General features: G+C 42.1%; 1 protein-coding gene across 6 annotated transcripts in view; it reads left to right on the top strand.

Moving 5' to 3' along the window:
* The window catches only part of TENM3 (teneurin transmembrane protein 3), a 322,908-nt gene extending 308,169 nt beyond the window's left edge, over positions 1-14,739 (top strand). For all 6 annotated transcript variants that reach the window (XM_074154473.1, XM_074154472.1, XM_074154471.1 and 3 more), the window contains 4 exons: positions 4,097-4,393; positions 5,617-7,228; positions 9,980-10,110; positions 13,471-14,739. In XM_074154473.1, coding sequence (XP_074010574.1) covers positions 4,097-4,393; positions 5,617-7,228; positions 9,980-10,110; positions 13,471-14,226 — 2,796 coding nt within the window. In that variant the 3' untranslated portion in view covers positions 14,227-14,739. The remainder of the gene's footprint in view (positions 1-4,096; positions 4,394-5,616; positions 7,229-9,979; positions 10,111-13,470) is intronic.
* The last annotated feature ends 273 nt before the right edge of the window (positions 14,740-15,012 follow it).

The raw sequence follows: 15,012 nt of genomic DNA, 5'->3' as shown, positions 1-15,012 counted from the left end.
GGAGAGGAAAAGGAAGCCGTGCTTCTGGAGCCCATCCTCATGGTTCTGATTCATAGGCACGTCATCGCATAGCACAGTGGGGTAACACACCAGCCACTTCAGTTGTGAAAGAAGCCCAAGGGACAATAAAATAACCCTACCGATGGCATTTGGGCTTGGCAGCGAAACAAATCACCGTGAGTCCAGTTCTCCAAAGTGAAGCCAAATTTTGGCTTTCAAGCGCGGAGGAGGTAAAAGAAATGTCACGGGCAACTTTAACTTGGAAGAGTTACCAGGAAAAAAGGAGCAGCGGAGAAGAGGGAAAGATTTAACAAGATGGAGGGAAAAGTGAGAGATCATAGATTAGGATAAAACACTATTAATTAAAAGTGTTTATACAAATGGGAGAAGTAGGGCAGGTGGAGATGGGCTAATAAGAGAAAAATGCCTCAAAAAAAACCTAAAGAAACTTGTCACCAAAGGAAAAAAAAAAAAAAGGGAAGGTTTTCTGAAATTGATTTACATGGGAAGATGTTACAGAAATGTCACTTGGGGGTGGGTGGGGGGATGTAGGAAAGCAGAGAAAGAAAACAACAGAAAGAAGAACAGGAATAACTTAGGGAGCTCATCATTTCCATTTACAGATATGTCAGTAGCATTTTGCTGCAAAGAAGACAAATAAAACAGTGACAAAATGTATTGCCAGTAAATGTACTCATATATATGAGACTCTCACTGCATTATATATATGCGGTGTCTAACATTACAGAGCACCCTCTCAGGTACTCTCTTGGTTTTCTATCTTGCAGTAGTTCTACCCATTACTAGTAGAAAATCGCCTGAATTACTATTTTGTATTGGGTTTGCGTGGCAAGGTTTTGGTAGCCTGGGGGCTACAGGCTTCTGTGAGAAGCTGCCAGAATCCTCCCCTATGTCTGACACAGCCGGCTCCCAGATACACCCACCGCTGGCCAAGGCCAAGCCCAGCAGCAATGGTGGTAGCACCTCTGAGATAACGTTGTTAAGAAGGGGAAAAAAGACTGGGCAAAGACTGTGCAACTGCAGCCAGAAAGAGGAATGAGAATGTGTGAGAAAGAACTCTGCAGACACCAAGGTCAGGGGGAGAAGGTGCTCCAGGTGCTGTAGCAGAGGTTCCCCTACAGCCCGTAGTGAAGACCATGGTGAGGCAGGCTGTGCCCCTGCAGCCCACGGAGGTCCACAATGGAGCAGAGATCTACCTGCAGCCCATGGAGGACCCCACGCTGGAGCGGGTTTGGTGGCAGTTTGTGCTCCTGGTGGAGCAGTTTGTGAAGAACTGTACCTCGTGGAAGGACTCATGGTGGAGAATTCCCTGGAGGCCCGTCTCCCGTGGGAGGGGCCCCACACTGGAGCAGGGGCAGAGTGTGAGGAGTCCTCCCCTGAGGAGGAAGGAGCAGCAGAGACAATGTGTGGTGAACTGACCACAACCCCCATTCCCCGTCCCCCTGTGCTACTGGGGGGGAGGAGGTAGAGAAATGGGGAGCGAAGCTGAGCCTGGGAAGAAGGGAAGGGTGGGAGGAAGGTTTTTTAATTTTTGAGTTTATTTCTTATTGCCCTACTCTGATTTGATTGGCAATAAATTAAATGTTCAAGTTTTGCTGTAAAAGCGTTTTGGTAGCAGAGCTGCTGTTAAGAAACACTTCAGTTGAAGGCAGTACTTCAGCTGACATATGTTATTCCAGCCCCGGGCTGTCCAGTGAAAGAAGCTGTATCACCAAAACTCATTATTGTAATTGCCATCTGTATTACTAGATTATGCAAGAACAGCCAAAATTTCACCAAAAGCTCGCATGTCTGAAAGCAAGAGCTTTGTCAGCAGAATCTGGAAGGATGACTCTGGCTGGAGAAAGAGGCATTTCCTTTCTTTCCCCTCTATCCTGCCCTTACACCGACCAGAGGGATGGAAAGGGAGAAGGGATGCTATTATCCGGCGGAGCAGCCAAGGCACTCAGACAGCCAGATTAAGTGCTTTGCTGCAGTTCACGCCGGAAGGATGTGTTTAGCCAAGAAATTAACCACAATCGCTTGGACATCTGCCTTAACCGTAAAACCACCCTTCCCTCTGCCAATTCAGAAAGCAGAAGTGCCCATTCTCACTTCGGTGTCTAAACCTGATAGGTGAAAATTAATTAAAATCGTAATTAAGTGTAAAATGAGGAAGGGAGGATGGAGAGAAAAGGAGGGGACAAAAGTCAGAGAAGCAAAACAGGCAGGAAGACGCAGAGAGGAGTGCAGGCATGTGTGGGAGAGGCTGGGAAATGAAAGCCAGAGATAAACAAGATTTAAGAGTGAATTTAGGCAAATGATTGAGAAGTGTTGGAAAATTTAAACAAAAGCTACCTGAAAATGAAAAAGTCCAAAAAACCGACAAAAAGGAAGTGAATGGGAATGCTTCACAGTTAAGTTTAACCTACTTCCAGAATCAGTCTTGTAGTGTTAATTTAAGTAACATTTGATGGCTCATTAAATGTATAAAGTAGCTATTCTGCATCTGCTAGACTTTGTGTTCCTTATTTAGAAGATTTACATGAAAACATGACTTTCGTTCTGAAATTTACAGCGGAGATTGTTCTGGTGCCACTGATTTCATATTGAAAAAGTGAAAGGTAGTGTAGACAGACAGACAGATATAAGCAAAACTGAGCATTTGTAGAATTCTTTTTTCTATTTGCCTATGACCCATCCCCAGCACTTTAATACTTTTTATGCCAGGATCTAATTTATATTGCTCTTTCAGAAGCTTATCAGCCTCAGGGGGTAAGTACCAACGTCCATGATATATGGATTTTTGACCGAGCAGTCCTGAAAAATGCAAAGATCCTCCAGTCGTTTCTTTGGTCAGGATATCTATTTTCTTGTTCTTTTCTGAATGTTATTTTAGGCATCTTTCTTCACCTCTTTGTACTTGAAAAGGAACTTAAAAAAAGAAAATCTTAATAGACATAGCTGTATGTCCATTTGTCCCCTACTCCCACATATTAGCAAAATACAGTGTTGAAAAAAATCTTAGTTATCAGTGTTTCACCCTGATCTGGAAAACCTTTAAAAAAACACAGCAGCTACAGAAATGGTTTAGAGATGAAATCCTAGAGGCCTGTCTGAGAACACTAAAACCCAGTTCAGTGCAGAGGGGGAACAGAGAATTGGGAAGAGAGCAATGTGGGAAAAGAAAACCAGATGTTTTCCTTTCATAAATACAAAACTGAAAGTTAGAGTATTTAGAACACGACAGGACTTTCAATGTAAAAGTATTATATAGAAATCACTGTTCACCACTACAGAGCACGTATATAAATAATACAGTTTTCAACATAAATGTATCTAGACTAAGGCTTCAATTTCAAATTAAAACAGTTATAAACTTCAGAGCATCGATAACTGTTTCTCAGTGGCCCAGTAGCCTTCCAGTCATTGATGGCTTCCAGTGGGCAGTGAACTGGGCGAAAGACATAATCCTCTACTAAGGATTTCAGCCTCATAAACACATTGCAGCTGTGGATGGTCTATGGCGTTCAACTTCCATTGGATGCAGAAGGGGAAAGCAAGCCTACGTTCTAAAAACCGTTCAATCTTAATTTGAAGATTTAACCTGCTTTTGAAGATACTAATTTTGTATTTACCGTTTTGAAAAATACTTGCTGTGGAGGATTAGGATTCAGTTCTTTCTTAGCGTGATTGTTATGAACCGGACAAAGGGTTGCTGGGAATATGTTTTGACAATAATTTGCAGCAATACTTTGGACTGCCTACAAAAGAAGTAAGTTTGTTTGCTGAAATGGCCCCATTATAGAAGTTTTCAGTGCACATCTTTCAGCATTTTCTTAACAGTTGACTAAGCATCAAGAAAGAACACATTGCAACAAATTCCGGGCCATCTCTTCATATAACGAGGCCTTCTAAAGTAGATGCTAGTGTAGCGCCTTGCATTTACGTCAAGAAGTTGCCAAAATAATTTCCGTACCCAGCAAATCAATCACTGTAAATGGTATTTAAAGAACAGGTAGCTTTGTGGAAATAATAAGTGGCTGGGGTTTGAACAGTGTGATTTATTGTGTCATTTTGTGTTTGCTTTAAAAAGGTTAATGGCAGAAACCTCCTTTCAGTTGACTTTGATCGAACCACAAAGACAGAAAAGATCTACGACGACCACCGTAAATTCCTGCTGAGGATCGCCTACGACACGTCGGGCCACCCCACCCTGTGGCTACCGAGCAGCAAGCTGATGGCCGTCAACGTCACCTACTCATCCACGGGTCAAATCGGCAGCATTCAGCGAGGGACGACTAGTGAAAAAATAGAGTATGACGGACAGGGGAGGATAGTGTCTAGAGTGTTTGCTGATGGGAAAACGTGGAGTTACACCTATTTGGAAAAGGTAAATAAAGAACGCTCAGGTTTTTAAAAAATGCTTCGGATGGGCTGAAATTCTGCAGCATCTGGCTGCTGCACGCAAAGCAAAAGCCAAAGCAGGTAGTAGAAGTGCATTTCAATTATTCTAAGTATCAACATGCGATTCCTAGGGGAATGTTTTATATACAATAGACATGTAATCACGCTGTAGCTAATTGCTAGGAATTGATGTCTTTTTAAATTATTTAGGCCACTGACTAAGAAGAAGCATCGGTATTTACCTTTTATCTTGACACTTAAAATAAGGTTCAGGGACTAGATCTCTGCAGCGTAATTCAGTTGAAAATAATTTGTTTGTAAGTTCTTCACTGTTGTGTTTTTCACTGCCAAGAAAAGCTCTTGCTTCTAAATAGTTTCAGCTGTCAATTTGTACTTGCTATATGTTGTAGCATCAAAATAAATGATAGGGAAAAGATCAGGGATCTTCATTATGTACAACGATTGCTGAAATATAGCACTGCCTCTAGAAATACCTGTGAAAATCCCCCCTGTGAGATCTCACGCCTGCTCTGCAAAAAGACAATCCATTTCTTTCTGGGGTTTAAATGTATATTCTATTGAAGCTGCTGCTCAGCAAATACTGTTTTTTAGTCATTGCAGATGTAATTTAATCAAGACCTACGATACGTAATAGCCACGAATCAGAAAAATGTCAGAATAATTCCAAGGAGCTCCTTGTGATATAAATAATCAAACAATTGTTTTGCCTATGTCTTAAAAGCTTACAGAACAAGAACACGGTATTCCGGGGTCTGGGGCTATTCAGATTCTTCAAAATCATCTCTAATTGTAGGGAAGAAATTGTATCTCCCATATGTTGTTCTCCTCGTGAGTTAATGGCTCTAAGACAGTTTTACTTCTTCCCATATTAAACATGACTTATCTGAATCCATTGACAATCTGCTGTTTAGCTGTGAGTGCTTGATAAAGGAGTGATACAGTCATAACAAGTAGCAAATTATGAACGTGGAACTACTAATTACAGAACCCCTTACAATTAAGCATCCAAGTAAATTAGGCAGGGAGATGTTAACAACATGTAAGGTCAAGGATAACTCAATTAAAGAGGAGATAATTTTCTCGAGTGGGAATGTCACATTTTTGTGAAGAAACAGGATCAGTATACGGGGGGGTGGGGGGTGTGATCCACCATTTGTCACATGGTAAAAATCTGTTCTTAATTTTCAGTCAATGGTTCTTCTGCTCCATAGCCAACGGCAGTATATCTTCGAATATGATTTGCTGGATCGGCTTTCCGCTGTCACCATGCCCAGCGTTGCTCGTCACACCATGCAGACTATCCGCTCCATCGGCTATTACCGGAATATATACAACCCCCCGGAAAGTAATGCTTCTGTCATAATGGACTACAACGAAGAAGGGCAGCTCCTTCAAACTGCTTTCCTGGGGACGAGCCGAAGAGTGTTATTCAAGTACAGACGGCAGACCAAGCTCTCAGAAATTTTATATGATAGTACGAGAGTTAGTTTTACTTATGATGAGACAGCGGGAGTCCTGAAAACAGTAAACCTCCAAAGCGATGGTTTTATCTGCACCATTAGATACAGGCAAATTGGCCCATTGATTGACAGACAGATTTTCCGCTTTAGCGAGGACGGAATGGTAAACGCCCGCTTTGACTACAGCTACGACAATAGCTTCAGAGTCACCAGCATGCAGGGCGTCATCAATGAAACCCCACTGCCTATCGATCTCTACCAGTTTGACGATATCTCTGGCAAAGTTGAACAGTTTGGAAAATTTGGAGTTATATATTACGATATTAACCAGATCATTTCGACGGCTGTAATGACCTACACAAAACACTTCGATGCACACGGCCGCATCAAGGAAATTCAGTATGAAATATTCCGGTCATTAATGTATTGGATTACAATTCAGTATGATAACATGGGACGAGTGACAAAAAGAGAAATTAAGATCGGGCCATTTGCCAACACCACGAAATACGCTTACGAATATGATGTAGACGGTCAGCTCCAGACAGTTTATCTGAACGAAAAAATAATGTGGCGATACAACTATGACCTGAATGGCAACCTCCACTTGCTCAACCCCAGCAGCAGCGCCCGCTTGACACCGCTTCGCTATGACCTGAGAGACAGAATAACTCGGCTGGGGGATGTCCAGTACCGATTAGATGAAGACGGATTTCTGCGTCAGAGGGGTACCGAAATCTTCGAGTACAGTTCAAAGGGCCTCCTTACTCGAGTTTATAGCAAAGGCAGCGGGTGGACGGTGATTTACCGATACGATGGGCTCGGACGACGAGTTTCCACTAAAACTAGCCTTGGACAGCATCTCCAGTTTTTTTACGCGGACCTTACTTACCCGACCAGGATAACTCATGTATATAACCACTCGAGTTCAGAAATCACATCTCTTTACTACGATCTGCAAGGACACCTCTTTGCCATGGAAATCAGCAGCGGAGACGAGTTTTACATCGCATCAGACAATACGGGGACACCGCTGGCTGTTTTCAGTAGCAATGGTCTCATGCTTAAACAGATTCAATACACTGCTTACGGAGAGATCTATTTCGACTCTAACCTGGATTTCCAGCTGGTTATAGGATTCCACGGAGGCTTGTATGACCCACTGACCAAGCTAGTCCACTTCGGAGAGAGAGATTACGACATACTGGCAGGCCGGTGGACAACACCCGATATTGAAATCTGGAAGAGAATTGGGAAGGATCCAGCTCCTTTTAATTTGTACATGTTTAGAAATAACAACCCAGCCAGTAAAATACACGATGTGAAGGATTATATCACAGGTAAAAGGGGGTTACTTAATTGCAAGACTGTCTCGGACCTGTCCAAAAATTTACCTTTCTGTGTTCTCTCTCTGGAATCTGATTATCTGGGTTACAGGATGAGGATATTGTCTGGGGAAGATTCGTTAAGAAACTCTCAGGGAAGATAATTGTTCAGAAAAGTGCTTGATGTTTAGAACCAGATCAACAAAGTGATTTTAGCTTGGGGGTGCTGGACCTATAGACATCCAATTTAGACTGGAATTCACAATTTTGGTGAAGTACCTAAGTATGTCCTATTTGGAAAAGTTGTTGATGAGGAAACATTAAGCACTTAACAATGAGAATAATTACAGCAAACACACTTACCAGGAATAGTGAAATAGTAAATGGGAGATCCTGAAAATATCTAATCTAAGGTTTAGACATTAATTTAAGTTCCTGTGTAAGAGATTAAGATCCACAAGCCATTATTAGCTTTGAGGATTAGGTAACTAAACCCAAACCTTGCGCCTTACACAGTCCTTGTGGTGCTTTAATATTGGACTGTTGACCCAAAAAGATAATTTGGAGCATCTCAGTCTATACTGAGGGGCTGGGTTTACCAAAGTACATTTTGGAGTACCAGGGGAGTAATTCTCTTCCTCTCCCACTGACTGAACTGTAACACAAGGTGCATGAGCTCAAGATCTTGGTGCATTGGGAAAGAGGAGCTCTAGGTTCTCCTCCCAATACTGTTATACACTACCCAGTGCTCTTACAATGAAAAAAATAGACTCCTTGAGCAAGTACAAGAGTAAGAACCCCTCAAGACCATTCATGAGAATCTCCTTACATGTGGATTAGAGTCAGGCTTCTTCGTGGCTCTGGGCTACTGAGCAGTAAAAAGAGCATATTCATGGGCCAGAAAGACCAAAGGCAAGAGTGTAAGGCAGCAAGGGCAGGAGGCGCCTTTCTGTGACCAATTGACCTCATTAACATGGCAGCAAATATTCACTGCAGGTTGGTTGATATTTTCCAGGATAGATTTTTGCAAGGCTACTAATGTAATTTGGCTAAGAAAGAGAAGTCCAATGAGCTCCAGGACCAGCACAAAGCAATGAGTACATAGCCAGGAGCAGGATATACAAAAAACAGCCTGAATTTCTCTTTTGGCAACAGAAAGCTGCTATCGTGCTGCTTCTTGTGTAACTGAGTTCTTAGGGAACCTATGTGCTTTTTGTGGCTCTGGAGTTAGTGATGTGCAGTGTTTTCCATTATTCTACATACAAAAAAAATCAGACTGCACGTCACCAGAAGTTTCTGAAAAACGCATGGCTCAGCTACATTTGAATTTTCATATTTGAATAGATGTAAATAATCTGAAATATTTTACCCAGGCAGTGCCAGATTACAGGAGGGGCTCAGCCCCACTTACTGAGGAGCTCGGAGACTAGCACTCAGAAAAGCATCCTGGGAACCAAGTGGGTTTGCATTAATTTAACAAACAGCAGCTATTAACGGGGTTGCTAACGCGCTGCCTGGGAGCAAGGATAATAACAGACCTTTGAATCTGTCCTCTTTTAGCAGCATGTGCTGTAGGGGATGCAGTTGCAATCAGATTCTTTGTGGCATTGAAAATGATGCACTTAGTTCAAGAATTGCCCTCGAAATACAGTTTTGGCTCTTTTCTTAGCATCTTTGATGTATGGAATACATAGACACACACTGCTCATATAAGGTTATCGTTACAAAGAGCAGTTTGGCTGACTGGCAGTTTTAGATGCAGAGCCTCGTGAGGCGCATCATTTATCTGGAAAGGTTAGAAATTATTTGAAGGTAAATATTTTTTATTCTTTTCACATTCAGAAAAAAAATCGTTCCTTGTTCCACTTATTTGAGTTTTTCTTAAATGAAAACTACTAGACTTGGTAAGGAGCACTCTGCCAACGTCTGCTAAGCTTAGTATTTGTGAAAGACAGGGTAGAAAGCCAGAATCAAGGCAGAACACCCACTCTTGCCCAACAATTGTTAACTAATTGATCATTGGCATCCCTAATTTATTTATTTCTAACAGAACATAAAATGTATCATAATGTTTTCTGATGCTAATTTAGTATCCTGTCTGCTTGCTGATGCAACTGTAATACATTTCATTAGTTTTTTCATCCCATCGGTCCAACCTCATCTTGAAGAGGGTGAGATTTCTCTTGAATCAACATAAAATACCTGCCAAATCATTTAAAAGGTAATTAATTGGCTGTAGAGGTGTTACTTCAGGGGTAGTTTGAAGACATTCCAATAACACACACGTAACAAAAGGAGAGGATGTGCTCTGCAGTACTTGCTTTTTGCTTTGTTTTAAAGTATTGATGATGAAGGTGCGAGATAGAGCGTGTTCAGCCTGACCATAAAGTCCCAATTAGTTTAGGCTATATTAGAAGGAAATCTCACTTTAATTGTGCTCCTGTAGTTGTTCTGGAAGTCACTGAGGCCTTCTGAATTGCTGAAACCTGCAATGCCTTTCAAACAAGCATAGTGTCATCCCTACATGGAAAAGAAGTTTTCTTGTAAGTTTAGAACTTCAAGTTTACCGCCCAGGCTTGCTGTTGTAGCTGTAGGACAAATCTAAATCCATCCATATCAAAATGAAGACTGTTGAATAATTTTCATGTTACAGAAGGAAATCAACTGTGCCAAAAACTATTCCATGTAAAAATGGTATAATTGCAAAATATGGAACAATTCTAATATTTTTCTCTGTTGTTTTTTTTTTTAATAATTCTCTTGCAGATGTAAACAGTTGGCTGGTGACATTTGGCTTCCATCTGCACAACGCTATTCCTGGTTTCCCTGTTCCAAAATTTGATTTAACAGAACCTTCTTACGAACTTGTGAAGAGCCAGCAATGGGAGGACATACCGGTAAGAAACAAAACTAAACATACAAATGGGACAGAACAGAATGTTCCCTTCTATTCAGATCTTATTAGACACGGGTAATCCTGACAGGGTTACTTGCTAAGTTAAATCTGAACAGTGCTTTTCAAACCTCTAATTTTTATCTACTTTCAAAAGAATTTAGGAAATTACAGATGGTGTTTTTTTCTCATGGATTTGCTGTTAGGTACCATTTTAAATAAGCTCTTGTTTGCTTTCAGCAATAATAAACATGCAGAAAGACAATAATCAATGAAAAGAAGTTGAAGACCTTTTAAAGATGTCTGAGTTTTGCAGCAGAAACTACAGAGATTAGATTTGTACTGACACGCTGCCTGAAGGCAGAAACTGAACACTGTAGTAAAAAATAGACTGTGAAATAAACAGAAGAACAGGTGATATAAATTATGCATACCAGGCACCACTACAATTTTACTTCTCTTTAATATTAACCATGTTTTATATGTAAAGATAAAATATTGAAAATGAAATTACCTGAGGTAAAACCCATTCCATCACATAAAACCAAAACTCCAGGTGCTTATGAAATTCTTTGGGAGGAAAAAAAATGAACTTCAGTCCTGAAAACCTGCTACAGTTTTAAATAATGGAGGAAATCAATGTGGAAGTTAAAATCTATATCTGCTATTTGAGAAATTATATTTACAAATTAAACTTACTCAAAGATCAAAGACCTGTGCCCTCGAAAATCCTACAATTCTCAGTTAAGATGGAAGTGTTAAGAGACAGTAAAATGGGTAATCCCATTGTGAGCAGTCAAAACCAGAGCTTTTTTAACAAGAATCACAATACAGAACTTAGGAGATGAAAAGAGGATATGATCTTAAAGAACCTTACAACCTAATTTAGACAAAAAACCATTAGAAGGGTGGCCCAGCAGAAGGGAGCATACGGAAGTTAATTTTGCATGCACCAAGTGACCCGCTATATATATTTTTTAATAGCCAGGGATTGAGTAACAGGGAAAGGCCGTAGAGCACAGCATGAGAATAGCGTCTCCCGTGAACAGCAGGAGCGGTGAAGGAGCAGCGCTGCAAGCGCTCCAGGCAAGGTGGTTGTATCGGGAGATAAGAGACCTGTCATCAGGCACGGCTGTGAAGAACTATCAGAGTTGTTTATTTAGATCTCTAAAGAATGCAGTGATCCACTAACACCAGCAAAGGCGCATCAGGAAAGGAACCAGTCTGGTCAAAGAGATGAGTGCAGATGGGTAGTTGTCAAAAATCTTCCCAAAAGAGCTAGCAATGTGAGGAGTGACAGGGGCATGTGACACGACGGAGAGGAAGAGAGAAGCGGGAGGAACACAGAGATTCAAAATTCTCAGGCAGGAAGAAGCTGCGATTGTGATATTCAGTGTTGAACAAGCAAATGCAATCAGAAGCCAGAAGTAAACACACAAACCACTTAGTATTGAAACATTCTGGAGTGAGTGAGCTTTACTGAGCTCTGAGACTTTGCTTCAGGGCTCTGAGGATACATGTTAAAAATAAACAAACTTTGTCATTATGAAGTTGCTACAGCATCTCGCCACTCTCACTGATGAGTGTGCTGTCTAGAATATATTTTTGTGCTCAATACCTTTCATGTAGGATTTACAACAGCTGAAATCCATACTTGTTAGCAAGCGCAGTCAGGGATCTGCCACTTTGAAGAAGAGTTGAGAGTCCAAGTCAATTCGTAATTCCCTCAGGAACTGTCCCCCCCGGAAAGCCGCCCTCGTGGCAGAGCAGAGAAGCCTTTGCAAACCTTCTGCCAGGCTTTGATTAGCAGCAAGGCTGAATTAAACTCGTAGGAGTCTCTTAATGACTCCTGCTTGGTCTTCCACCCAGAAATTCGGGAAAACTAAACAGGCTTTTGCCTCGTTTGTTAGCAATGAATCAAGCGGGTTAAACACTTCTCCCCACTGAAGGGAGAAGGGGTCAATTGGAAGATAAACCGCATCATCTACAGAAACCAAAAGTACTCCTTTTCAAAAGTGCAGCCAAAGCTATTTAAATCTTTCTCTCTGTTTCCTGCTGAGACAACTGCTAGGGCAGCTGTCTGCTCCCCACCTCCCTCAATACCGGCTCATTTACAGCTTGGGGCTGCCAAGACCCAGGGTTAGACAGGTAAGATATGCCTCTTCTGCGCAGCTCCAAGGTCTCACCCCAACCACAGCTGATCCCATAGCGTGAAGCCGCCCCACTGACCCCACAGCAGTTCTGCTGTCGGGTCCCCAGTTACCCCCTCTCTTCACCAAGAGTCCACCTGGCTAGGCTCCACCATACTGGGCCACACATAGCTCTTAACAGTCAAAAAAACTTTTTAAACAGATTCTCCTGTCCTAGTTTTTCCATTCTGTGCTTCTGCACCTCACGGCTGCACCTCGTTTCCTCCCCTTTATAGCACACCTACCTTTTCAATAAGAACACCCCTGATATGTTAAAAAATTAAATGCCAAGCAAGCGCTTTTCAGACTTGCCCATTGGTTCTTTTCATTCATTGCCCCTTCTCTTTGTTAGCCATCAACAAATTGCTGCTGTATTCAGGATTGCACCCCACTAAATTTCTGGGGGGAGAAGTTGCTCATCCCTTTTAGGCAGCGTGTTGATACCTGGAGTGAGACAGAAGCGCACACAACTTAATTTTTCACACAGCTTTTTCGCGCATCCCCTTTTATCAGTTCCTGCATATTTTTTTTTGCAAGAAAGGGCATCAGTCCCCAATATTCCACCCCTCTGCTCTGCACCATTTGCTTCCTTCTCTTTTACTGTAAAGACTATCATTACAGTTCGATTTCCCCCTCTTCCTTTAGCAGCTTGAGGGGTTACGAGAGCCTCCCTGCAGCTTGGTCTCAGACTGCAGCTACCGGAGAGACTCTTATCTCCTGACTCAGCGTAAAGAAAGGCTTGTTCCTCTTCTAAAGCGCAGTTTCGTGACCTGCAAAAATCTCCTCAGTTTGGCTGGACCCATGGTAGACAGGAGTCAGTGGACGCAGCTCAGAGGATGAGATGACACTGTAGTACGATGGCTCTTATCCATATTAATTATTAGTATTGCAAAGGTCTGTCTTGTGCAGCCCAGTAAGTAGCCTCTGAAGTTTTACCTCATTTTTGAGCAGGTTCTAGGGTAGACAAAAAGCACTGAACATTATCAAACAAAATAATCTTGTAACTCAGCAGAACAAGCAGTACGTAGAGGATGTAGATTTAATTAATTCCTTGGCACTGTCAGTTGTGGCATATCCTGTTGTCGTCCACGGGCAGCACACCAAGCGAGCCTGGCTGTTTGGCATCTAGAGGGCTACAGATGGCTGGTAAAACTTCTGTCTGTTCTTGTTTACAGCCAATTTCCGGAGTGCAACAACAAGTGGCGAGACAAGCAAAGGCTTTCCTTTCCCTGGGAAAGATGGCAGAAGTGCAGGTCAGCAGACGGAAATCCGGCGGAGAGAAGTCGTGGCTGTGGTTTGCCACGGTGAAGTCTCTGATTGGGAAAGGGGTGATGCTGGCTGTCAACCAAGGCAAAGTGCAAACAAACGTGCTCAACATCGCCAACGAGGACTGCATAAAAGTGGCAGCAGTTCTGAACAACGCCTACTACCTAGAAAACTTGCATTTCACCGTCGAGGGCAAGGACACGCACTATTTTATCAAGACCACCTCCCCCGAGAGTGACCTTGGGACACTGAGGCTGACGAGCGGGCGGAAGGCCCTGGAGAACGGCATCAACGTCACCGTTTCCCAGTCCACCACCGTGGTGAATGGCAGGACTCGTAGGTTTGCTGACGTTGAAATGCAATATGGTGCTTTAGCGCTTCACGTCCGCTACGGCATGACGCTTGATGAGGAAAAGGCCCGGATACTGGAGCAAGCCAGGCAAAGAGCTCTTTCCAGTGCTTGGGCCAGAGAACAACAGAGAGTCAGAGACGGAGAGGAAGGCGCCAGGTTGTGGACAGAAGGAGAAAAGAGGCAGTTGCTCAGTGCTGGGAAGGTACAAGGATACGATGGGTACTATGTACTCTCTGTGGAGCAATATCCGGAATTAGCAGACAGCGCTAACAATATACAGTTCCTCAGACAAAGCGAGATAGGAAAGAGGTAACACACTGGCTTAGCTCAGGCTGCCAAAGAGACTGTCTACCAGTGTCTTCTACAAAGGAGACCAAACTGTTTTGCTGCATTACTACTTGAGCCTAAGCTTACATCTTTGCTCAGATTTTTTTCTGTAGCACAATCCAAACAGACTCTGTAAGGAAAAGAGCGCCTTCCGGAAGAATGATACTGCTAATGACAAAACTTTTTGTTTTGTTTTGGTTTGTTTTGTTTTTCTCAATGACCTTAAAGGTGATCTGCTTTAAAGAATATGTTTACATATGCATATCGCTGCACTCAAGTTGGACTGAAAAGTATTAAGAAGAAAAAAGAAAAGAAAAAAGGCCTACAGATTTTGCAACAGGCTGTCTGGTCCTTTGAGGCACTGTATTTAATTAAGATACAGACCCATACAGTGTTTCCAAATATTACTGAATTGTTGACCTTTGCTTACGAGAAGTAGTCTCTCTCTCTCTCTCTTCCTCTCTCTTTCTCACTGCATAGGATGTGGTATATATCTGTTAATTTTAAAAAAAAAAAAAAACACGTGGGGCAAAAATTACTGTTTATAGACAACCCAACTGCTTTAAACTGTGCTGCTTTCTAAAAGGACATTGGCACAAGTGACTTATGCTACCATGGGAATTTAATAATGGATTTTACAATGCTAACATGATTTGCCTTGGGGGGAAAATGGCAAGTAGAATCCTTGTTGCAGATAAGCAAAGGAAACCCTGATTTTTTTGTAAATTATGTGAGACAAGTTGTTTATGGATTTTTATATGAATTACAATTT

The sequence above is a fragment of the Numenius arquata genome, chromosome 10, assembly GCF_964106895.1.
Source record: "Numenius arquata chromosome 10, bNumArq3.hap1.1, whole genome shotgun sequence".
Lineage (NCBI taxonomy): Eukaryota > Metazoa > Chordata > Aves > Charadriiformes > Scolopacidae > Numenius > Numenius arquata.
This window is presented reverse-complemented; position numbering and strand designations above follow the sequence as displayed.